The sequence below is a fragment of the Hemiscyllium ocellatum genome, chromosome 21 (genome assembly GCF_020745735.1).
Source record: "Hemiscyllium ocellatum isolate sHemOce1 chromosome 21, sHemOce1.pat.X.cur, whole genome shotgun sequence".
NCBI lineage: Eukaryota > Metazoa > Chordata > Chondrichthyes > Orectolobiformes > Hemiscylliidae > Hemiscyllium > Hemiscyllium ocellatum.
The window spans coordinates 55,804,164-55,830,793 of NC_083421.1; the positions used below are offsets into that span (position 1 = coordinate 55,804,164).

At 43.7% G+C, this 26,630-nt stretch overlaps 1 protein-coding gene across 2 annotated transcripts in view; it reads right to left on the reverse strand.

Annotated features, from left to right (window-relative positions):
- The window catches only part of ass1 (argininosuccinate synthase 1), a 157,638-nt gene that overhangs the window by 100,660 nt on the left and 30,348 nt on the right, over positions 1–26,630 (reverse strand). For both annotated transcript variants that reach the window (XM_060841116.1, XM_060841117.1), the window contains exons 4-6: positions 22,938–23,126; positions 9,296–9,352; positions 292–366 (exon numbers count right to left, since the gene is read on the reverse strand). In XM_060841116.1, the coding sequence (XP_060697099.1) occupies positions 292–366; positions 9,296–9,352; positions 22,938–23,126 (321 nt within the window). The remainder of the gene's footprint in view (positions 1–291; positions 367–9,295; positions 9,353–22,937; positions 23,127–26,630) is intronic.

The window sequence follows — 26,630 nt, forward strand, 5'->3', positions numbered from 1 at the left end:
GTGCTGCAGTTCCAGATTTAGATGCAAGTTAAACACGATTAGGACAGCAGATTTTCATCTAGAGAAAGGACATCCTTGAACAAGATGGTTTTAATGATTACCCCACTTATTTCATGTTCACTGTTACTGATTCTGCATTTTCTATTCTAGATTTTTTAAATTAATGGAACTTACATTTCCCAGCTACTGTGGTGAGACTTCAAATCACTCTAGGCCTCTGGATTACTAGCCACTAATGATACTAACACACCCAAAATAATATATTCTGCAATTGTTAGCATTTTGACAAACCTTTGCATATTCCATCAAGTCAGTGCGGCCCATGAATCGATTGTAAAATTCAGGTAACCTCCATGGTGAAATTATCTGTAAACAATACAAAAGAAAAGGATATAAAAAGAAATCAACAAATGTTCTGTGTTACTTTTCAAGTTTGTATGAATCAATGGTAAGGATCCTGGAATTATCAAACCATCCTGTAAGGATTTATGTCGTTCTATATAAACTGAATTTTATTTCTTGATTCAGTTTGCCTCTAATATCAAATTTTGTAAGAATTAGTGAGGCAATAGAATTATTCAGCTCTAGAAGCTTTAGGAAAAGAAATAGCTGCTTTTGCAAAATGACTGTATCTTTAAAGCGCATGGGTTCAAATAAATCAATAGCGATTAGTGTCCGATGCATTTTAAAAAACCAGACCCTGACTTTTAATACCAAGTAAGAAGCACAGAGTTGGGATGTTTCCAGCTCCACAAGCCTGACCTGGGAAAAAGTGCTCTGGAAGGCTGAATATTTGCTCTGGCATAGCAGGATTCCTTGTGATATAGGACAGGCAAACCTGGAATAGAATGCGGCTACTGGCCTGCCTCCCTGCACCAGCACAATATGTCAGTTTGGTTCAAAAAAAAACCCAACAATATTCTTCCATCCCTTGCACCCCTTCACACTCAATGTGCCATTTATTCCATGCCCATGCAACCGATACAGTCCATGTCTACATCCCTCAACTAACCGCATGATCCTTCATATTTTCTATAAATCCTCCAAGGTCCCTTATATTTCCTATGCCAACTTACAAGGTTGTATCTATCAGCCTGGCTCTTTATAAACTCTATGCTAACCTGAGCCCCTGTATCAATGTGGATTTCACCAGTTTCCTCATTTTCCCCGATCCCCACCTTATCCCAGTACCAACCTTCCAGCTCAGCACTGCCCTCATGACCTGTCCTACCTCTCCATCTTCCTTCCCAACTATCTGCTCCACCCTCCTCTCCGACCTATCACCATTACCTCTTCCTCCATCTACCCATCATACTCTCAGCTACCTTCCCCAGCCCCACACCCCTCCCATTTATCTCTCTAACCCCTTGGCTCACAAGCCTCATTCCCGATGAAGGGCTTATGCTCAAAACATAGATTCTCCTGCTCTTCAGATGCTGCCTGACATGGTGTAGTTTTCCAGCACCACACTCTCGACTCTGATCTCCAGAATCTGCGGGGGTGGGAATAATGCAGGGGGAAAACGGATCCCAGAGCAGAACAGGGGGTAAATGAATCCGACAGCAGCGCAGGGGGAACCGAATCCCGGAGCAGCGTGCGCATGGGGGGTTGAGAGGGATCAGTTCTGGTGTAGCATGTGGTGGGGAATCAGTCCCGGTGCAGCGTGGGAGGGGAACCAATCCTGGTGCAGCGCAGGGATAGGGGGAGAACCAATCCCCGTTCAGCAAGCAAGGGGAACCAGTCCATGTACAGCGTGCGAGGGAACCCGTCCTGGGGCAGTGCGGGTGGACCCAGTCCCGGTGCAGCATGTGAGGGGAAGCGAGTCCTCAAGCAGCTGATGGAAAGCATGACCTAATTGACTGATTAATTTATATATTTATTGTCACACGTACCGAAGTACAGTGGAAAGTTTTGGTTACGGGCAGTAAAGGCAGATCATCGTGAGCAAGGATATCCTGATCAGAGGTTGTAAAAAGACTTAGACAGAGGTATACAGGTCACACTGCATAGGGGGCACGTAGGAGAGATCAATGTTTGCAAGATCAGCAATATTTGAGGCTAGAGAGTCCATTCATCCATCTAACAACAGCTGTGAAAAAGCTGTTTCTGAACCTGCTGGCGAGTGTGTTCGGGCTACTTTATCTTCTGCCCAACAGAAGAGGTTGTAGGTGGCGTTCATTTGGAATTTGGCAACACAGTTGTGGGAGTATACTAGAGGGCTCCAGTGCTGAGGGTCATCACAGAGGATGTGCAGTTACCTATCTTCACTGATTGCGGAGTGTAGGTCAGGAAGCTGAGGATCCAGAAGCAGAGGGGAGAACCAAGACCAAAGTCACAGAGTTTTCAGATCAGTCTGCAAGGGGGAATGGTGTTGAAGACCAAGCTGTAGTCTGACATAGATGTCCTTGGTGTCCAGATGCTCCAGGGATGAGTGCAGGTCCAGGCATCCACTGTGGACCCGTTATGTCAATAGGCAAATTGTAAGGGATTGAGGCAGGCTGGGAGACAAGGGTTAATGTGGACTATGACCAGCCTCTTGAAGCACTTCACGATTATTAAGGTCAGAGCCACTGGCGTGTTGCATGTGCTTTCTTAGGTTCCAGGATGATGGCAGTCTTCCTGAAGAATTTGGAAACTTCGACTTGTAGAAGGGAGAGGTTGAAGATGTCGGTGTTTGGCTGGGGACACCATTCAGACTCATTGCTTTTCCAGGAAGACCAATCTGACATCTGCAGCAGTGACCGAGGGAACAGATTTGTCCACGGCTATCAGGGCAGGCATCACAGCGCCACTGGTATTCTGCTCAAAGCAAGCATAGAAAACATTGAGGGTATCAGGGAGGGTTATCTCTTTGTCCACTAGCTTGTTCTGCTTCATTTTGTATTCGATTATGTTGTTTATGCCTTGCGAGAGGTGGCAGGAATCTGTTTGGTAGGTTGGGCCTCTAAATCAGTCCAGTACTGCCTCGTTGCATCCCTGATGGCTGTGTGGAGGTCATGTCTGGATATCCTATGTGGGGTCTGGATCATCTGACTTGAATGCTGCACATCTCGTCTTCAGTAATATGGGGATTTCCTGGTTCATCTAAGGTTTATGGTTGGGGAACAATTGCATTAACTTCTTTGGTACATAGTCCTCCACACATTTGCTAATGAAGTCCATGATATGGTGACCTACTCATCCAGAGTTTCCACCGAGTACCTGAACATAGTCCAGTCCACCAATTCCAAGCAGTCCTGGTGATGGTATGCTACAGCCTCAGACCAGCATTGTCCTTCCTTTTGTGAAGAGTCCTCCCATTTTAAATGGGAGGAGGAACACAGAGCTGTTATCAGATTTTATGAAGTGTGGGCAGGGGATGGAGCTGTAGGCATCTTTGATGGTTGTGTAGCATGGTCCAGAATGTGAGATCCTCTGGTGGGGCAGGAGATGTGTTGGTGATACTTTGGCAGCACCCTCAAGGTTGGCTTGGTTGAAGTCATCGGCTACAATGAATAAGGCCGCTGGGAATTTCATCTGTAGAGAGTTGTGGCGGTGTAAATCACAACCAAGGCATTCTTCACATCCCTATGGGGTGGTATGTAGACTGCTGACAGGATGGCAGAGGTGAACTCTCACAGTAGGTGGGACTGACAGCATTTTACTATAAAAGTATTCTAGGTCCAGGGAGCAATGGCTTGAGAGGGTTGCTTTGTTCAATGACAAGGACGTGTTGATACCCTACCACGCTTTGCCTTAACAGAGGATGGCATGTAGTCCATGCAATGTACAGAGAACCTGCCAGCTTCTAGGGTGCAATTGGAAATGGCACAGGTGAAGTCTCCGTGAAACAGAGCGTACACATTTTCTCAGTTCCCTATGGTAGCTAAGTCTAGATCTGAGTTCATCCATTTTGTTTTCGATAGCCTGGACATTTGTTTGGAGTATGCTGGGGACAGATTCTTGAAACCGTGTCGTTTCAACTTTATCTTCAGGCCAGCAATATTTTCCCTGTTTCCTTGTAGGTTCCCTGCATCTGGCTGGTCCTGGGAGTTGGTGGTGCAAGTCTGAAGCTCCAGCAGGTAAGTGAGTCAGGTCTTGTCAGGCTGGGCCTCCCCTAGGGTGGAATGGCACAAGATTGTAGCTTGGGCCTGAGCTGGGCTGGGCTCGTCTCCTCACGGAAGGTGGAATTTTCGTTACTGGGCCATCCCAGAGCGAGTCTTCTTTTCCTGCAGGTAAGTGACTTGGATCTGGTTGGGTAGGGCCCTCCATGGGGTCTGATAGTCAGGGGATAGGGGCTAGGCCCAGGCTGGGTTGAGTAGCTGCTGGAGCTGATTCCATTCTGGATCGCTGCAGGGTCATGGGAAGAGTCGGTGTCCTCTTCGATCCTGTGGAAAGCCGATAGGTCTGTCCTGGGTCAGAGAGTCTAGCATCACCAATACTTAGGCCTAAATGACCATAGGATCCTCAAACCTGTAAGTAGAGTCCTGGAGAAGCGCGAGGGGAAAGCGAGTCCTGGAGCAGCGCAACCTACCTTGGTACAGCTGAGTGCTGGTGCAGAGCAGAGTGCGACAGCTGTTGGACAGGGCATCGGCGCGGGCGGTGAGACCATGTGCTGAGTTGCTGCTACTTAAAATTCTTTACTGGACTGTAATGTCAATCCTCTAACTTTGTTATAACTATCTTATTTCTAAATTATGTTTTAGATACTGTAAGTAATGCTACTACTTTTCCTTTTATTCCTCATTTGTATCCAAGATTTGTACCTAGGTATTTGTTCCTAAGATGGTGCCATTAGCGGCAACCATTGTAAACACTTTTCACTGTACTCCTGTACTGGAAGTGACGATAAAGGATATTCTACTAAATTCTTGTTAAATTGAAAAGTAGATTATTTAAATGGATGTAAAATAAAAAAGTTTGTGTCAATTACACAATAAAGTTTTATTCAGCCTTTCATTCTTCAGCATTTTAAAAGCCATGCATCAGTTTATTGCTACCTTATATATTACTTTTCAATAAAGCTGGGTATCCTGCAAAAATTGTTTTTGGTCTGTCGCCTTGGTTTCTCAATATGAAGAAACACAGCAGGTCTCAAATTTTTTCACTTGAATTGAGAAAATAAACTAATGCAAAGGAATCAGGTCAACCATTAGGACAAAGTGTTTCTTTTTTGTCTGTTCATTTACATGGTTCAGGACTGGGGGTATTGATAAATAAACTGCACGTTAGTTTTGTGGTTCAAAGTGGGATAATCCATCCTTTTCTAAAAACTAAATTCAATAAAGTAAAAGGAGGATTACTCAGGCTGCAAGCAAAGCTCACCACACAACCTACTTTAGGCAACTGCAGGAATCTACCATGTCAGTAGATCTCAAACTTTTGCGTGCCAGGCTCTGTTGTCTTAAACTTTATTGGGCAAAATTAATTTAAAATGTTTCAGCTTCTCACTATACGCAAAGGGAAACCAAGCAGGGTCATGATCTACACTTTCTATCATCTGACAGTCATTTTCTCCTTCCCTCCTCCAATACACAGAAATGACATTTTAAAAACCAACTCACTTATTTACAACCTCTGAATATGATTTAATAGAAGATCATTTAATCTAGATAAATAAGTTACAATTTATTCATTTTACATGAAACAGTAATAAACAAGGAGAAAGTGAGGACTGCAGATTCTGGTGATCAGTGCTTAAAAATGTGTTGCTGGAAAAGCGCAGCAGGTCAGACAGCATCCAAGGAACATGAGAATCAACGTTTCGGGAATAAGCCCTTCTTCAGGGATGAGGAGGGTGTGCCAAGCAGGCTAAGATAAAAGGTAGGGAGAAGGGACTTGGGGGAGAGGTTTTGGGAATAGGATAGGTGGAAGGAGGTTAAGGTGAGGTGGTAGGCCGGAGAGGGGGTGGGGACGGAGATTGCAAGTCAAGAAGGCGATGCTAAGTCTGACGGTTGGGACTGAGAAAAAGTGGGGGGGTGAGGGGAAATAAGAAAGCTGGAGAAATCCGCATTCATCCCTTGTGGTTGGAGGGTTCCTAGGCAGAAGTTGAGGCGATCTTCCTCCAGGTGTCATGCTGCCATGGTCTGGCGATGGAAGAGGCCAAGGACCTGCATGTCCTTGGTGGAGTGGGAGGGGGAGTTGAAGTGTTGAGCCACGGGGTGGTTGGGTTGGTTGGTGTGGGTGTCCCAGAGGTGTTCTCTGAAACGTTCCGCAAGTAGGCAGCCTGTCTCCCCAGTGTATAGGAGGCCACATTGGGTGCAGCGGATGCAGTAAATGAGGAGGTGCAGGTGAATTTCTGACTGACATGGAAGGATCCCTTGAGGCCTTAGAGGGAAGTGAGGAGGGAGGTGTGGCCGCAAGTTTTGCATTTCTTGCGGTTGCAGGGGAAGGTGCCGGAAATGGAGGTTGGGTTGGTGGTGGGTGTAGATCTGACAAGGGAGTCGCAAGGGAGTGGTTTTTCTGGAACGCTGATAGGGTTGGGAGGGAAATATACCCTTGGTGGTGGGGTCTGTTTGGAGGTGGCGGAAATGACAAAGGATGATACGATGTATCTGGAGGTTGGTGGGTGGTAGGTAAGGACCAGTGGGGTTCTGTCCTGGTGGCGATTGGAGGGGTGGGGTTCAAGGGTGGAGGAGCGGGAAGTGGAGGCGATGCGGTCGAGAGCATAGTCAACCACGGGGAAATTGCGGGTCTTTGAAGGAGGCCATCTGGGTTGTTCAGTATTGGAATTGGTCCTCCTGGGAGCAAATGCGGCGAAGGCGAAGGAATTGGGAATATGGGATGGCGTTTTTATAGGGGGCAGGGTAGGAGGAGGTGTAATCTAGGTAGCTGTGGGAGTCAGTCGGTTTATAGTAAACATCCGTGTTGAGTCGGCTGTCCGAGATAGATATGGGGAGGTCTAGGAAGGGGAGGGAGGAGTCTGAGACGGTCCAGGTAAATTTGAGGTCGGGGTGGAAGGTGTTAGTAAAGTGGATGAACTGTTCAACCTCCTCATGGGAGCACGAGGTAGCGCCGATACAGTCATCGATGTAGCAGCGGAAAAGGTGGTGGGTGGTGCGGAAGATGACTATACCATGACCCCACCTCCTACTACCAAACCTTCATCTCCCAGACCATCCATAACCTCATCACCTCAGGGGATCTCCATCCACCAACTTCAACCTCATAGTCCCACAACGCCGCACTGCCCATTTCTACCTCCTGCCCAAAATCCACAAACCTGACTGCCCCGGCCGACCGATTGTCTCAGCCTGCTCCTGCCCCACTGAACTCATTTCTGCATATCTTTACATGGTCCTGTTCCCCTTAGTCCAAGAACTTCCCACCTACGTTCGGCACACCACCCACGCCCTCCACCTCCTCCATGATTTTTGCTTCCCCGACTCCCAACGCCTTATCTTCACCATGGATATCCAGTCCCTGTACACTTCCATCCCCCATCACGAAGGCCTCAAAGCCCGCCGCTTCTTCCTTTCCCACCGACCCAACCAGTACCCTTCCAGTGACACCCTCCTTCGACTGACTAAACTGGTCCTCACTCTGAACAACTTCTCTTCCCAATCCTCCCACTTCCTCCAAACCAAAGGAGTAGCCATGGCACCCGCATGGGCCCCAGCTATGCCTGCCTCTTTGTTGGATATGTGGAACAATCCATCTACCGCAGCTACATTGGCACTACCCCTCACCTTTACCTCCGCTACATCGATGACTGTAGCGGCGCTACCTTGTGCTCCCACGAGGAGGTTGAACAGTTCATCCACTTTACTAACACCTTCCACCCAACCTCAACTTTACCTGGACCATCTCAGACTCCTCCCTCCCCTTCCGAGACCTCTCCATTTCTATCTCGGACGACTGACTCAACACGGACGTTTATTGTAAACCGACCGACTCCCACAGCTACCTAGATTACATCTTCTCCCACCCTGCCCCCTGTAAAAACATCATCCCATATCCCCAATTCATTCGCCTTCGCCGCATCTGCTCCCAGGAGGACCAATTCCAATACCGAACAACCCAAATGGCCTCCTTCTTCGAAGACCGCAATTTCCCCTCGAACGTGGTTGATGATGCTCTCCACCGCATCTCCTCCACTAACCGCTCCTCCACCCTTGAACCCTGCCACTCCAATCGCCATCAGGACAGAACCCCACTGGTTCTCATCTACCACCCCACCAACCTCCAGATACATCGTATCATCCTTCGTCATTTCCGCCACCTCCAAACAGACCCCACCACCAAGGATATATTTCCCTCCCCTCCCCTTTCAGCTTTCCGGAACGACCACTCCCTCCGCGACTCCCTCGTCAGGTCCACACCCCCACCAACCCAACCTCCACTCCCGCCACCTTCCCCTGCAACCGCAAGAAATGCAAAACCTGCGCCCACACCTCCCCCTCACTTCCCTCTAAGGCCCCAAGGGATCCTTCCATATCCATCAGAAATTCAGCTGCACCTCCACACACATCATTTACTGCATCCGCTGCACCCGACGTGGCCTCCTCTACATTGGGGAGACAGGCCGCCTACTTGCAGAACGTTTCAGAGATCACCTCTGGGACACCCGCACCAACCAGCCCATGGCTGAACACTAACTGCCCCTCCCATTCCGCCAAGGGCATGCAGGTCCTTGGCCTCCTCCATCGCCACGCCATGGCAACACGATACCCGGAGGAAGAGCACCTCATATTCTGCCTAGGAACCCTCCAACCACAAAGGGATGAATGCGGATTTCTCCGGCTTTCTCATTTCCCCTCCCCCATCTTTTCTCAGTCCCAACCCTCAGACTCAGCACCGCCTTCTGGACTTGCAATCTTCTTCCCGACCTCTCCGCCCCCACTCCCTCTCCGGCCTATCACCCTCACCTTAACCTCCTTCCACCTATCGTATTCCCAACACCCCTCCCTCAAGTCCCTCCTCCCTACCTTTTATCTTAGCCTGCTTGGAACACCCTCCTCATTCCTGAAGAAGGGCTTGTGCCCGAAACGTCGATTCTCCTGTTCCTTTGACGCTGCCTGACCTGCTGCACTTTTCCAGCAACACATTTTTAAACAGTAATAAACAAGACTAGATTTTCAAAGCAAACAAAATAAGCTATAATTTCACAGCAAGATAGTCAGCACTTGAAAGAAAAAAATTAATATTTTAGCTGCCAATTCTAATAAAGGTTCCAAATCAACTCCTTACTGTGCATTAGCAACATTTTCATCACTGTTAGTATATATATTTCAAAGTTATCCTAGGAACATTAAATTAAGGTACAACACAGTTGATGCAAGAAATATATATAAACAGCATGGAACAAATATCTTACCTTGACTTCAGGATACAGAGCATAGCAAGTCAACTCAAACCGAATCTGATCATTTCCCTGAAAGATAAAGGAATAAATGCTAAAGTTTGAAAAGAAGTGCACACACCAATATTCAGTATATTCTCAAAATTTGCAAGCAGCTTCTTATTTCTTGCAAACTGAGGAATACAATTGCTTACTCCTAACTAAAAAATTTAGGTATGAAACTACTATTTGAGATTTTAGGAGATTAACAACAGCTTCATGAGGCATTCCATTTTTATTGTTTTAAGCAGAGGTTAACCAGTATGGTTCCATAATGTGGAGGTGCCGGTGTTGGACTGAGGTGGGCAAGTCATATGACAACAGATTATGTCCAACAGGTTTATTGAAACCGCAAGCTTAGAGAGTCCTGCTTCTTCTTCAGATAGCTAGGTGAGAGAAAATACATCGGACACAGAATTTGTGAGTAAAAGGGAGAATGTGTAAACTCAACACAGGCAAGTCGCCAGAGGGTGAAATCAAACCCGGGTCTTGGCACGTGAGTCAGCAATGCTAACCACTGAGCCACAATGCTGTCACAATCATCGAATCCCTACCGGACCCAATATACCGGCCACTGCAGCGGACAGCAACTGGCAACCGGAAGCAGAAGAGACAAGCCACTATAAATGCCGAAGGAAACATGACAGAAGCACTTCACAGGAGGCTCCCAAGCACTGAGGATATCACCTAGAAAGGGGACGAAACGTTTGCAACAAAAACTCCCAGCTCGGCGAACAGAGCCACAACATTCCTACAGTGTGCAAGCAGGCCATTTGGCCCATCAAATCTACACCAGCCCTCTGAAGTCCATCCCAACCCCTATTCTATCTCTGCAACCCTGCACTTTCTGTGGCTAATCCACCTAACCTGGATACTATGGGCAATTTAGCATGGCCAACCAACCTCATGTGCATATCATAGCAGTGCAGGAGGAAACTAAAGGAAACCCATGCAGAAACAGGGAGAATGTGCAAACTCCACACAGACAAGCACCCAAGTCTGGAACTGAACCTGGTGCCTGGTGCTGTGAGACAGCAGTGCTAATCACTGAGTCACCGTGCTGCCCCAAAACTCTAAATCACTTTTTAATGCCCCGTTATACACACAGGCAAGTCCTGAAGTGGGGCTTGAACTCTCAACCTTTTAAGCCAGGGACAAGACAGCTACAAACTATTCCGCTGGTGGAATTTGCTCTTAGTTATTGAATAGAATATAATCATGTAATTAAAAGCCTTCCCACCTCCAACCTCACACCCAATGACAGCAGAATATTCCATCTATTGTGACCTCTCTATGATCTACACTACATAAAACCAAAGATCCCACATCTTTTTTAACTACATTTTCAATCTATTTTGCCACTTTCAGCAATTTGTGAACATAGATCTGTGAATTTTTTGCTCCTGCACACCTTTCAGCATTATACCTAGGAGTTATTTAATCACAGGATAAGTAACACAAGTATCCACAAATGCTTAGCAGAACAATAAAAGTCACAGCTTGATTTCTGAGTGAATTTTAAGTTGCACTGTGGTGAATTGGGAGATTGGCAGCAAGTTTAATCATTCTCCTGCACTCTCCATCTTAGTCTCCAAAGTTAATTCACCCAAATTTACCAAGCCTATCTCTCTTTGCCTACCTGCACCCACTCTCTCAACTTTAAAAAATACTATACTCACTTCTCACACCGCTTTCCTACAATCTTACAACATCTATCAATTCTCCTAGAAAAAAACAACCCCAGGTTATTTATGATCAAATCTTAATACTTCCAAAATTCATCATTTTAAGCCCTCGCTCATCATAACAATTTCTCAGCTGCTAACTTGCAATATATTCCCTCAGCTTTACTTTTGATTCTCTTGTTCCCTCACAAAACGATCAGTTCCTTGCTCTTATTGCTTCTCTACTATATAAATGCAAATCTCCAAATTCATTTTTACAAGTCTGGAGACACATGTGTGTGCTGTTAGTGTATAACTAACTTAGTAACTACTAGAATTAGCTTTACCCTATCAAACAATGCCATGCTTAAGTTTCTGCAGCTTAGAGGAGCCACCATTTCAGGATGTTACTGAGTGGTAGAGTTGCCATCAAGCAGCTTCTTATTTGTAGAATCAGTTCTCAAGTCCTATTTTCTTAGTGCTCCTGCTTCAAATTTAACACATTCAAGAAGCTTTCACATTTGCTCATTTACAAGATGGAGAGCATCAATGTGATTATTTTCACTATCCTTCCTGTGCCTCACTACTCTTAATTTAAGCCTCTCCAATTCACCAGTTCCATACTCCCTTTCTTTGCCGTTCCTCCTCAATCTCCTATTTGCTTCAAGCTTATCTGATCAACAAAATTTACCAATAAACTCCCCTTTTTCTGGTTCCCATGGTAACTGACACTGTCAGTCGTTCTCAATTGCCAGACAAATGATAAATTATGGGCTGCCAGGAAGGAAAACAAAAAAACTTGGAAGCTACAGGGCTGTCATAAAAGTAGCACTAATTCACAAATGCCCTTGCCTGGCTAGCCTTGTGGTGACATTTTACCGGTCTCAGTGCAGTATGGATTAGCAATAAATACTGTCCAGAATTTCCAAAAGTCAAACAGCACAAAAGGAAGCTTTACGTAAAGGTTAAGATTATATAGAAAACAAACATAATTGAAGCTGCAGCAATGCAAGAAGCAGGTTATCTCTCAGCCCTTCACCATTGCTACGTTGAACTCAAATGAGCAGCTCACAGGTGACTCTCTAATATTTTGCATTTCTTTTTCCTTTCCAGTAAATGAGCAAGAATGAAAGCAGCCAGCTTCTGTCCAGTACTGCTTACATTAGAATGGTCAAACCAACTTCAATCAGGCCGTTTTCAAAGTGACATGCACATGCGTACTGTGTATCCAGGGCTCGAAATTACTAGATTATAAAATGGTTATAAATTGAAATGACTCACTCCAATACTTCAACAGAAGTTGTCACCTGCTTATTTTAAACAATTAAGTATTCCACAGATATAGTGTTCAGGGAATTTTTCAAATGAGTCCGAGATCCATGCACCAGCTTCCCATAGTGTAATTTTAGGAGCTAGGTATTCAGCAGATGGAAGAAATAAGCAATGTAAACTCAGGCCTCACCTGCTGCACAGCACATGATAATTAGGTTGCATCATCTGTTCAATAGTTTATTTGTAACATATTCATTAATGCTGAATGGTTGATAATACTGGCAGCATCAGATTTGATTCATTGTACTTTTGTATTTAATCTGTAGCCAACTTGTTCAGCATTGTACATACATGCTTTTAGTAGAATCATAAGTGTATAGAGGCAATTTGTTTTTTTTCTCTCTGCAATGTCCCAAAACAGGCCCATCTGCTCCCCCACAATGTATCAACACTGCAGATGGAGTAACTCCTCTACAGCAAAACCATTCACAGCAGCCTCAGGATAGCTTACAGAGGGCAGACATACCTGTTAGTACTGGGCTTAGTGAGTGAGGATCAAATAAATTTAATGTAATTACTCATTTCAGGAACAAAAAACATTGAAATCACACATTGTGACTACACATCAAACAGGCATATTTTGGTGGATCTTTTCTCAGCAAGAAAACATGCCATACAGTCAAACCTCATAAGGATATCTGGAGAAAAATTCACCTTTCAAATACACGTTCAAAGTTAGTGTTAAAAAGACAGTGAGCAAAAAACACAGAAGTGGGCAGTATTTTTCTTTTTCCCTTGATTAGGTACAATAACTGAACTGTGTGGAGAAACAACATTCAAAACTGTGTTAACAGCAGTAATTAGCTTCATATATGCCCTGATACTTAAAGCACTTCAGGTGAGATTTCAGTCCATTTATGTGTTTTGAATTTATTACCTTGAACTTTCTTTTGCTTGCATTGATTCATTTGCTTGGTTTAAAACAGAAGTGTCAATTTTGGCTCAAATCTGCTCTGATGTGGTTTAGACTGATACAAGTGGTGCCAGCTCTTGCCACATAGATTTCACATAATCCATTGCAACTCAGAAGAAAACTTGCCAGGATTCATTTTGGCTCACACCCTGAAAGGCCAGCAAGTTTACCTCCATTTTAATTTGAGTAACTTATACTTTGGGAACTGTCATAAGCTTTGCTCAACTCCAGTTCATCAGTCTCTAATGTCAATGTGTAATAAATACTAAACTATCTTTCTAGGCCTTGTCCTCTCCGGTATAAGCACCTACATAAACAAGACCATTGCCACAATATTATAGCATTACCACAGCAACATGAACTATTAAACCCTTAGTTTGAGTTCTTGATTCCAAATGTGTACAGGGAGGTATCTAGTAAAGAGCACAAGATGGGCCAGTCCAAGAGGAATGGGAACAAAAGGACAATGACACTACCCTCAATCAATACAAAGAGTTTCAGATCATTAGGTTATATACTGTTCATGACAACATATAATTCAGTGATAGGTTAATCTGCACTGCTGTGGCATTTCTTTAAACTCCAGAGACTGAATTTCCCATTTTCAGGCAAAGTGTTGCTCAGACCAATTTTTCACGTGCAATCTTTGGCTCATCATCCCACTCATTATGCATCTTGACTCTAAGGTACGTTTTTCACAGAATCACACAGGGGAGGCAGAAATGCTCACTACTGCCAGGTTCTTCCAGTGCTCATGCTGCTGACGTCATACTTAAAATCTAGTTGCACACGGTTTCAACTTTCTACTACCATGCTCACCCAACATGACTAAAGACATGGCTCAGAAAGGCAGGCTAGTCAGTTCGGCTGAAGGCGCTGATGGATGAGGTGGTGGAGCGGAGAAGTGCTGAATCCTGTTGATTAGCAAAGGAAGCCATGCCACCTGATTCAGTTGGCCTGAACCAAGATAGCGGCCTAATATATACACCCATACACACTATACATCTCAATATTTCGAGAATTATGCCCATTCAATAGCTCACAACAATCCAATCCTCCCAAATTACAAAACATTTCTGTCGTCTGTGCCCCTATTCACTCACTCGGGACACCTCATCACTTCCCCTGCTCATACTAACAGTTCTTTTATCTACTTCCACCATACTCAATGCTTTCTTTTATGTCATTGCAAGGAAGAAAAGACAACTCCGAATCAGACCAGAGGTGCCATGAGGCCCCTCGTGACACAAGGAGAAACTCTTCAATGCAGCTAGAGAAGACTGCAACCATTCACGCGGGGACAGGGAGGCCTCTGTGGACAACCAACCCAGGAAGCTCCATTGTATTAGGCTGCTCTGCTATCGCATTCCTACCACAGCTGACCCATTCTTATCCTGAAGCTTTTACCCCTCTTAAACAATAATTGTCTCTTTTTTCATGTGCAGGCACTAGTCGCATCCAGTAAACCTCACTAAAAGTGACCAGTACCAAAGACATTCAGCTCCACCTGGGCCACAGAGGAGGATGCACCAAAAAAGCCTTCACCCAGACTCTCCACAAGCTCAGAGTCTTTCACTTGGTGGGTTCTTTGTCTAGATTAGACTAGGGAGCATAATCTAGTCAGCACATCACTGACAGGTATCAGCTGGTTGAGGAAGAAATGCCCAGGTCTCTGATATTGTCAGAACTGCAGGAGACCTGGCAGAAGACAATCCTGTGGACTTGGCCGTTTATGACTTTGTCAAAATGCACAGACAAACACAGAGGCAGCAAGCAGGTTTGTGAGGGGGAACTGGCAAACTTCATCGAAAGGTGGAAGAGTCCATGAGCATTCTCTATATTATGCTAGCTTCAGCATGTGCATGCCTAAGGATGGTTCTCAGAGTCTGCCAGATTTGGTCCAAAAGCAGTTCATGATGTAGTGGCTTGCCGATGCTGACTTGCATGGACAATGGTTGGAGGAGGATGGTGGGGATTTGTGAAGAAAACAGGGGAGTTGGATGATGGACACAAGAACAAGCTGCTGCTGCCAGGGAATCATTCTGATTTTCAAGCAGGGAACTGGATTTTCAGGGAAGGAGCAGAGGATTGGAAGTGGAATATAAATAAAGTGAGCTGAAAATGTGTTGCTGAAAAAGCGCAGCAGGTCAGGCAGCATCCATGGAACAGGAGATTCGACGTTTCGGGCATAAGCCCTTCTTCAGGAATGAGGACACACTTTCCTCATTCCTGAAGAAGGGCTTATGCCCGAAACGTCGAATCTCCTGTTCCCTGGATGCTGCCTGAACTGCTGCGCTTTTTCAGCAACACATTTTCAGCTCTGATCTCCAGCATCTGCAGACCTCACTTTCTCCTATAAATAAAGTGAGTCAGGCTAATAATGAGAATACATGGAACCAAGGTAGTCATTGCTTAAAAGTCAGATACTGAGCTTATTATTAAAGCTTAAAGGGAACATCAGAAAATAGTTTTCATAACATCTATATTTGCCCTTTCGTCATATTCTCCCAACTATCTCCGCATTGTCCATGTTGCTCAAGGGTATGAAAATTTCTGCCCAAGGTGTTTCAAATGAGTGGCAGATGGTGGAGGTGGTGGCGGGGTAGTTCGTAACTTATCTGTTGTGGCAAAGAACAGAATTACTTCACTTTCAATATATATGTTCACTGGGCTGATACTGGTTAAGGAGAGACTGTCTTATGAGGAAGACTGTGTAGCTTGAGGCTACACCCATTGGAATTTAGAAGAATGACAGACCACCTTATTGTAACATAGACAATTCTTAGGGGTTTTGACAGGTCAGATGCAAAAAGGTTGCTTCTTCTGATGGGAGAGTCCAGGACCAGATGGCATGATCTGACAGGAAGGGATCACCTATTTAAGACAGATGAGGAGGATGTTCTTCTCTCTATGGATAGTGAATCTGTGCCACAGAAGATTATCAAGTCTGGGTTACGACATACATTCAAGGCTGAGATAGGCAGATTTTTAATCAGTAGGGGAAATCAAAAATGAAAGGGAAAAGACAGGAGAATGGAGTTGATGATTAGCAGATTAACTATGATCTCATGGAATGGTGGAGCAGATTAATGGGCTGACTGGCCTATTTCTGTTTCTTTGTTTTATGGTCTGAAGGTAACTGGTGGGCTCCTCTGTATTCTGCCTTAACTACCCGTCTGAAATAAATGGGTTGCATTGGCTGGCGAGGAATAGATGTGGAAATTTGACACCAAAAGCTCAACATGAAGAATTAGGTTACTGGGAGGGTTTGGAACTTGGCAACAGAGGCCTGAATTATCCTGGTAGGACCCAGGGGAGCAGATCTTAAACACCATCGGTTAGTCTGCTTGTAGCTGTCTGCAGCTGGTGATAAAACTGCTGAATTTATAATAGCTAGATTTTAATCCTATGGCCACAGTTGAAATATTAGTCAAGGGGCCCAATGTTATTAATGGATCCAATACATATACTTAAATAATTGTCACACCAGTTTTCTGCAGGTGCTTTTGTTGACAACTTAGAGGAGAAGGCTAAAATCAGGATCAGTGAGAAGCAAGAAGGAAACTGTAGAAGGGCACCCAGTGAATGAATTTTAACTGCAACAATTCATCCTAATGTTTTAGTTTTCTGGTACAATTTTAATCTGATTATCATTCTATGGCTGTTAAGAATATTGTGTTGTTCTGAGGATGCAATTGGATGCTGCTCAATTAGCACTTGCATTGCAGAATACTCTGGACACACAGTGCCACCAAGTGGAATGACACAAAACAGACACTCTCTTTAGCACAATACTATTCACCAGCTACTCAACAGGAAAGCAGTACTATGCACTCTGAGCTAATCGATAGGCCAAATCCAACAGACAGTGAGAAAAACAATTAAAATTCAACTTTTCATATACAATAGATTGAAAGTTTTGAATACAGGGTAATACATTTAATAAAACTTGTTTAGCTTTGTGAGGGCCAGAAGAAAGTATCAATATGCATGAGTGAGTAGTCTCATTTTTTTAGGTCCTTTGATCTCAACTTTTGTTTGGGGAAAGGTCTTTGAATTTTAAGTACACCAATGTTCATATTCTCCAATAATATGTTTTGCCATTTTAAATAAGCTAACCCAGGGAGTTTATCATCAATACCTGATGAATGATTGATCTTTAGACCATTATTATTAACATGACAGAGTAAAGTCCAAAAGCAAAGCAGACATGGGGATAGGTGAGTTTTGCAAGTTAGTTGTAGGCAAGCTTGTTAGGAGGCCAACCTCATTTCTCTGGGACTTCATTCCAGTTATTTAAGAAGTTATTGGACCCTCTATATTCAGGTTCCACCCAACATTTTTAAAGGTCTCTTGACTTAGAAACAGTCTGACCCTCCGCTCCATAAAGTTGACTATCCATTCAACTGATGTGTCATGAAGGATACTGAAAACCACACTAACTTTAAAATGGAGATGGAAATAGTAAAAGATTTGAAGTCCTAATTTATTGCAGCTTTACTGTTTAACGATTACTTTTTAAACTGAGTAAAACTACAATTTAGACACGATAAACACTTTCTGTTGAAGACTGAGAAAGCAATTTAATAAAAAAGCATTTGGAATCCTGGAATTTATAAATAGACTATAAAGATATAAAAGCAAGTAAATTATGATAAAACTACATAAAACACTAGTTCAGATCAACTGGAGTATTCTGTAAATTCTGAGAACCACATATTAAAAGAGGGTCCGAGAGCATAGGAAAGAGTGCAGAAATGATTCATAACCGTGATTCAGAGACAAGGAACTTCAATTTTGCAGAAAAAATAGACAAATTAGGATTGCTTTCCTCAGAGAAGGAAAGGTTGAGGAGATTTTAGTTTAGATTAGAATTTTTTTTAGATTAGATCCCTTACAGTGTGGAAACAGGCCCTTTGGCCCAACCAGTCCACACCGATCCTCCGAAGAGTAACCCACCCAGACCCATTTCCCTCTGACTAATGCACCGAACACTACGGGCAATTTAGCATGGCCAATTCACCTGATTTGCACATCTTTTGGACTGTGGGAGGAAACTGGAGCACCCAGAGGAAACCCACTCGGACATGTGATTCCAAACCATGAAGAATCTGGTTAGAGAAAACAGCAAAAATTATTCCCACTGGTGAGAAGGATTTAGGTGATCAAAACAAGAAGCAAAAACCACTTTTTATTGATAGAATAACAGGTTGAGATCCTCAAATGCTATGAGCATGTTTACCTTTTAATTCCAAAATGTGTTTTTTTTAAAAAGTGCACTGCTGCAAAGACAAAATGACTGCAGATATAAATTCAGTGTTTCAAAGGCAAATATTCGTATTGGAATGATGGAATGTGATTTCTAAAGGTGTCAAAGAAACCTCAAAGACAGAGTGAAAGAACGACTGGAGATAATTAAGGGGTGACTATTCCAACTCATCTTTCAGATATCTTGTGCTTTTAAAAGAGAGCTTCAATATTAGTTATTGTGCCACGAAAGTCACAGCTAGAGAATGGCCAGGAAGCGTAAGCACCTCTGCACTGCAGGTAAATAAAAGATCTTCTGACAAACTTTGAAGATTTGTAGCTCGGGTGCTCGTTCTTGTGGTTCTGTTTGCTGAGCTGGGAATTTGTGTTGCAGATGTTTTGGTCCCTGTCTAGGTGACATCCTCAGTGCTTGGGAGCCTCCTGTGAAGCGCTTCTGTGATCTTTCCTCTGCCATTTGTAGTGGTTTGAATCTGCCGCTTCCGGTTGTCAGTTCCAACTGTCCGTTGCAGTGGTCGGTATATTGGGTCCAGGTCGATGTGCTTATTGATTGAATCAGTGGATGAGTGCCATGCCTCTTGGAATTCCTGGCTGTTCTCTGTTTGGCATGTCCTATAATAGTAGTGTTGTCCCAGTCGAACTCAAGTTGCTTGTCATCTGCATGTGGCTACTAAGGATAGTTGGTCGTGTCGTTTCGTGGCTAGTTGGTGTTCATGGTTGAGGATCGTTAGCTGTCTTCGTTAGCTGTTTGTCCTATGTAGTGTTTTGTGCAGTCCTTGCATGGGATTTTGTATGCTACACTGGTTTTGCTCATGCTGGGTATCGGGTCCTTCGTTCTGCTGAGTTGGTGACTTCACAAATACAGACAAGAAATTGTGCGCCAAAAATCGTTAATTTCAAAAACCACCAATCAGGAATGGACCCGGACCATAGAACAGGCCGTCACCATAGGACAGAACAGGACCACACACCGCAAAAAAATGACACTAAAAGAAAAAATGGCCAAACTAACACACAACAGAGAGGACACCACAACACACACCTGGGTTAGAAACCTCTCCCACAGACAGCTCACAAACACAGAAAGAACAATACTGGCCAAGGGACTCAACTACAACCACAGGGATGCCAAGACAGTAGACTTCCTAGCAGCACTAGAATGCACACTCAGGAACAATGGACTGACAGAAGAGACACAACTAACAGTGAGATAAAGTATCGTATCTCTGATAACAAGGAAAAGACAAACACATAACCTCAACACCAAGGAGAGGGAAGCACTAAAATCACTAAGAAACGATAAGAACATAATCATACTACCAGCAGACAAAAGCAGAATGATGGTCATCCTAGACAAAGCAGAGTACATCCAAAAAGCGCAACAACTACTTGCAGATACCAACACCTACCAAAAGAGGAAGTGTGACCCCACCCCACAGCTCACCAATTGGATAAACAACACACTGAGGAACCTACAAAAACAAAATGGACAGATAACCAGGTTTGACCTACAAAGAATGAAACCTGAAAGCAACAACACCCCCAGATTCTATGGACTACCTAAAGTGCACAAACCAGACATTCCACTCAGACCAATAGTATCACTACCAGGGACACCATCACACAAACTGGCTAAAGAGCTACAGCAGAAACTGAAACACCTGACCAGCGGATCCAGACACTCTATACAGTCAACACAGGAATTCTTGGACATCATCAAAAATATACACATAGACAAGGAAGAAACCATGGTTTCATTCGATGTAACGGCACTGTTCATCTCTAATCGACAAAACCTTAGCCAGAGAAACAATAGCCAACCTGCTGGACATACAGAACAGACAACAGGACAGTGAACCTATCAACAAAGATGGCATACTCAAACTACTGGACCTGTGCCTCACAACACACTTCACATTCAACAACCAAATATATGAACAAATCAACAGCACACCCATGGGCTCACCCATCTCTGGACTCATAGCAGAAGCGGTAATGCAAAGATTAGAACAAACAATCTTACCGCAAATTCAACCCAAACTCTGGGTCATATATATGAATGACACCTTTGTAATCATTAAAAACACAGAAATAGAGAACACACACCGGATCATCAACGCCACACTCACAGGAATCCGATTCACTAGGGAGGAAGAAAAGGACAACCAACTCCCATTCCTAGAAGTGATGGTACAGAGAACACCTAATGGGGAATTCACCACAAAGGTATCCAGGAAAGCCACACACACAGACCAAGTCCTGAACTACGAAAGCAACTACCCCAACACACACAAAAGAAGTTGCATCAAGACACTATTCAAAAGGGCCACAACACACTGCAATACACCAGAACTGCAAAAAGAGGAAGGAGAACACCTATACAATGTATTCGCCAAAAACGGATACCCGCGCAATTTCATCAACAGATGCCTAAGGGAAAGACAACGGAACGAGGACATGCCGCAACCCAAAGGACTAGCCACACTACCATACATCAAGAGCATTTCCGAACTGACAGCCAGACTCCTGTGACCACTAGGACTCATAACAGCACACAAACCAACTGCCACTCTCAGAGAACAACTCACCAGAACAAAGAACCCGATACCCAACATGAGCAAAACCAATGTGGTGTACAAAATCCCATGCAAGGACCGCACAAAACACTACATAGGACAAACAGGAAGACAGTTAACGATCCACATCCATGAACACCAACTAGCCATGAAACAACATGACCAGCTATCCTCAGTAGCCACACACGCAGGTGACAAGCAACATGAGTTTGAGTGGGACAACACTACTATTATAGGACAAGCCAAACAGATTCAATCAATAAACACATCGACTACGACCCAACATACCGACCACTGCCATGGACAGCTGGAGCTGACAACCAGAAGCAGCAGATTCAAACCACTATAAGTGGCGGAGGAAAGATCACAGAAGCGCTTCACAGGAGGCTCCCAAGCACTGAGGATGTCACCTAGACAGGGGACGAAACATCTACAACACAAATTCCCAGCTCTGCGAGCAGAACCACAACAAAGAAAAGAGCTTTTTCCACACCAAGTGTTGGAAACCATTTTGAAATGAATCAGGACAAAGGAATTTCAATCAGCCCACAACATCAAGAATCTTGAGAAATTGACTATTCAACTGTCAAAGTCAGCATTACTGATAAAACACAATAACAACCACAATCCATCTTTTCTGCTCTTCATGAAAAATTTAGACTGTTCCATATCACGTTTTCTTTAGATTCATCTCTTATTTATAATCTGTGTGCGGCATTATTATTTCTTCTCAGACATGGCAATGAATAAACTCATTCTTCTTGTTAATTTAAGAAAGCCTAGTTGAAACTAACTCCTTTTGAAACACAAGTTAATTTGGGTGTGGAAGAAAGATATCTACAAAGGAAGGAATCAGGTTTTTAAAACAACCTGTTGCAACCAAAGACATCCAAACTATCTATGTAGCAATTTAATCTGATTATCAGGTCCAAATCCAAAATTGACTAGCTTTACTCATTTTCCTTTTTGCAAAAAGGTTTGTAGAGTATCCTTATCCATTAGAAACTAAACCACAACAAATATCAGCTGCATACGTGAGGAGGACATTTCAAGGGGTACATAATTCATCCTCCGTGTCGGGAGTGTGGTGCTAGAAAAGCACAGCAGATCAGGCAGCATCTGAGGAGCAGGAGAATCCACTTTTCAGGCATAAGTCCTTCATCAGGAATGAAGCTTGTGGGCCAGGGTGGGGGGGGGGGGTGGAGAAAGAGGCCATCGTCCTTCCTTCCCACCCATCCGCTCCACCCACCCCTCCGACCTATCATTTCCACCACACCTTCACTTACCTATCACACTCCCAGCTACCTCCCCTCCACCCCCCCACAGCCCACCCCCTTACCATTTATCTCTCAGTAAACCCCCCACCCCACCCTGCAAGCCTCATTCCTGTTGAAGGGCTTATGCCCGAAACGTTGATTCTCCTGATCCTCGGATGCTGCCTGATCTGCTGTGCTTTTCCAGCAACACACTCTCGACTCTGATCTCCAGCATCTGCAGTCCTCACTTTCTCATAATTCCTCCTCAGGACTGTTTGCATTTTGCACCTCTAGAAGATGTTAACTGGAAGGAGTGGTGAAGATTTACAATGACCAATGCCATACCTGTAAAGTTCAGAGTGATTTCCTCCCCTAACACCATACCTTATCGGATGAGACTCGTTATCTACATGGTTCAAGCCCTTCCCCACCAAGCCTTGTCTTTAAACCCACTAAAGTAAATATTTTCATGAAAACCAGTTGGAGTTATACTAAAACAACAAGTACTTTGAGCTACTGGATATGAAGGTAGATTGATATAGTGACAGACTGTAACTTTGAAGAGAAAATGAGAGAGTAACACTTTTTTGGAATGGATTGGCATCAACTCACCTTCCCAGTGGCTCCATGGGACACAAACTGAGCTTTCTCCTGTTTTGCAATCTTAACCTGGCCTCGAGCAATACAGGGTCTAGCTAGTGATGTTCCGAGGAAGTATCTGTCTTCATAGACAGCATTTGACTGAACCCATGTCCAGATGAACTCTTCTACAAACTCTTTCCGCAAATCTTCAATAAAAACCTGTAACCAAAGCACAAAGCACATTTCTAATCAATGTATTTTTTTTGTAAGAATAACATAAAAAGAAGAAAACCTGCTGTCCAACTTCTATTTGAATGCCTTTACTTTAATATCAATAAGATAGTCACATCAACTCACTACCTTGGAACAACTGGCTGTTACCAGATACTAAGGCCCTACCTGTGCTGACAGGAGTTTCAGTAAACACTGTGCACAACCCACTGGCCTGATGAAACACAGAACAAATGCCTGCCTTTGATCTATAATGACTGCTGGATCACATCAGCGTAGAAAAATCGCCTTGCCATTACAAGATCAGGCAAATGCAAGTGTTTTGCAAAAAAAATGTTTATCTGGTCTTTCTCTATCTTGCTGTCCATGTTCAGATCACAATTGTAAATGCGGTAAATGGAAACAGCTTTCCCAAAACGATGGCCTTCATAGCATCAATTGCCAGACAACACACGTTACAATAGAGACTCTTCTCCCAGGATGAAATCTGGTGAACTTCCATCCTTTGTGAACCAAAATTTGTTTCCAAATACATTTCTCAGAACCTTAAATGCTCCAAAGCGATCACCTCTCATTCTCCAAAGCTCCAATGGATATAGCTGTTCAGTCATTCCTTCTATGCTAACACCCCCATTCCAGCAATCAGTCTAATGAAACTTTTCTGCACTGTTTCAAATGCACTGAAAACCTTGATTAAAGTTACAATACTGTACTTAGTGCTCAGGATGCATAGGGCGCTAAGATCATACCATCTCTACTGTTATATTCCCTTTGCAATAAAAATCAAAGTCCATTTGCTTTCATACTCATTTGAAATTCCTGCCTTCATCATAATTCGTGCAACAAAACATCCAGATTCCCCTGTAACTCAGAGTTCAGCAATTTCCCTCAATTTAAAATGCAGCTTTTCTATTTCTCCTATTAAAGTGGACAAGACTACATTTTTCCAAATGATATGACATCTGCCTAACTTTTGCCCTCTCATTTAACCGGTTTATAACTCTTTGCAGACTTATCTCCTTTTCACAACTTACTTTCCTGTTTATCTTTGCATTGTAAGCAAATGTAGCAACCATACACTCGATCTCTGCATTCAAGTCATTGATGTAAATTGTAAATGTGGTTGATGCCCCAATACAGATTGCTGTGGCACTCCACTCATCACTTCTTGCCAACCTGAAAATGACCCATTTATGTTTACTGTTTCACCCATAGTGCCCGTAGTGTTAGGTGCAGGGGTAAATGTAGGAGAATGGATTGGGTGGGTGCGCTTCAGTGGGTCGGTGTGGACCTGTTGGGCCGAAGGTCCTGTTTCCACACTGTAAATAATCTAATCTAACATTAAGTTCGCTAATTAACCCTCCATCCTTAAATTGAGGGATGAGAGATATGGGATAGATGTCAGAGGTAGTTTCTTCACTTAGAGAATAGTAGGGGCGTGAAATGCCCTGCCTGCAACAGTAGTAGACTCGCCATCCTAAAAGGCATTTAAATGGTCATTGGATAAACATATGGATGACAATGGAATAGTGTAAGAGAGAAGAAACCCACACTGCTAACTGACACAGCAGTGAATTTGTGCAGTTGCTGCCTTTGCTGTTTGAATTCATGTATTGCTGGACATCCGAGTGCATATGGGAAAACTAACAAACAATGAAATTCACAACAAATCTTCGAGGAACCTATTTGGGGAGAGGTCAGAAACAGGTAAGTGAACATTTTTAAGTGTGGCCTTACAGTAAGTCTGCAGTAGCGAGTAGAGTGGGTTCTTTCTTGAATATATGTTTCATTGAGATATGTCTCTTGATTAAACTTAAAAATATTAGTATTACGTTAGCCTGGAGCAGTGTTTTGTAGAGGAATAAGACAGTGCTATTTTCTGGGTCTGTAGATTGAAAGAAGCAAAAATGGCCTTTAGTGGAGTGATATGCTCTTCTTGTTGGATATGGAAGTTTAGGGAGAGTTTACCTATTACTGACAATTACATCTGCAATAAATGCCATTGGCTGGGAATCTACCATGTCAAATGGATCAGTTGGAGAGACAGTTAGAGGCAGTTAGGAATTTACAAGCGCGGGGGGGGGGCGGTGATGGTTACCAGTTATGGGAAGGAAGAAAGATTGCAGATTTGGTCACATAGATGGCTTAACTCCAAGAAAGGGAAGAGATGAAGACAGGTAGTGCATGAGTCTTCTGTGGCTATGCCCATTTCAAACAAGTATGCTGTATTTGAAAATGTAGGGGGTGATGAATTCTCATGGGAATGTAGCACAAACAGCAAACATTCTGGTATCAAGACAGGCTGTAATGCAACGAGGGGTATATCAATTGTGTCAGGGCACTCTCTAGTCCGAGGTACAGACAGATGTTTCTGCGGCCAGCAATGAAAAATCAGAATGGTGTGTTCCCTCCCAGGTGCCAGGATCAAGGATGTCTCAGAGAGGGTGCAGAATGTTTTCAAAGGGGAGAGGGACCAGCAGGAGGTCATTATACACATTGGAACCAATGACACAGGAAGGGAAAATATAGAGAGTTAGGCAGGAGTTTAAAAAGAAGATCCTTGAGTGTAGTAATATCTGGATTACTCCTGATTCTGCAAGCTAGTGAGGGCAGGGATAGGGGGATAGAGCAGATGAATGCATGGCTGAGGAGCTGGTCTATGGGGGAAGGATTCACATTTTTGGATCACTGAAATCTCTTCTGGGGTATAAGTCACCTGTACAAGAAGGACGGATTGCACCTGAATTGGAAAGGGTCTAATTTACTGGCAGAGAGATTTGTTAGAGCTGCTCAGGAGGGTTTAAGCTTGTAAGAGGTGGGGTGGTGGTGGTACCCAGGCAGATAGTGAGGAAAGAGATCAATCTGAAACCGCTACAGTTGATAAAATAAGCGGGTCAAGCAGTCAGGGACAAAGCAGAGAACAAGGTAGGACTGATTAATTAAACTGCATTTATTTCAATGCAAGGGGCCTAACAGGGAAGGCAGATGAACTCAGGACATGGTTAGGAACATGGAATTGGGATATCATAGCAATTACAGAAACATGGCTCAGAGATGGGCAGGACTGGCAGCTTAATGTTCCAGGATACAAATGCTACAGGAAGGATAGAAAGGGAGGCAAGAGAGGATAGGGAGTGGCATTTTTGATAAGGGATAGCATTACAGCTGCGCTGAGGGAGGATATTGCTGGAAATACATCCAGGGAAATTATCTAGGTTGAATTGAGGAATAAGAAAGGGATGATCACCTGATTGGGGTTGTATTATAGACTCCCTAATAGTCAGAGGGAAATTGAGAAACAAATTTGTAAGGAGATCTCAGTTATCTTTAAGAATAATAGAGTGGTTATAGAAGGGGATTTTAACTTTGCAATCATAGACTGGGACTGCCATGGTGTTAAGGGTTTAAATGGCGAGGAATTTGTTAAGTGTGTACAAGAATATTTTCTGATTCAGTATGTGGAAGTACCTACTAGAGAAGGTGCAAAACTTG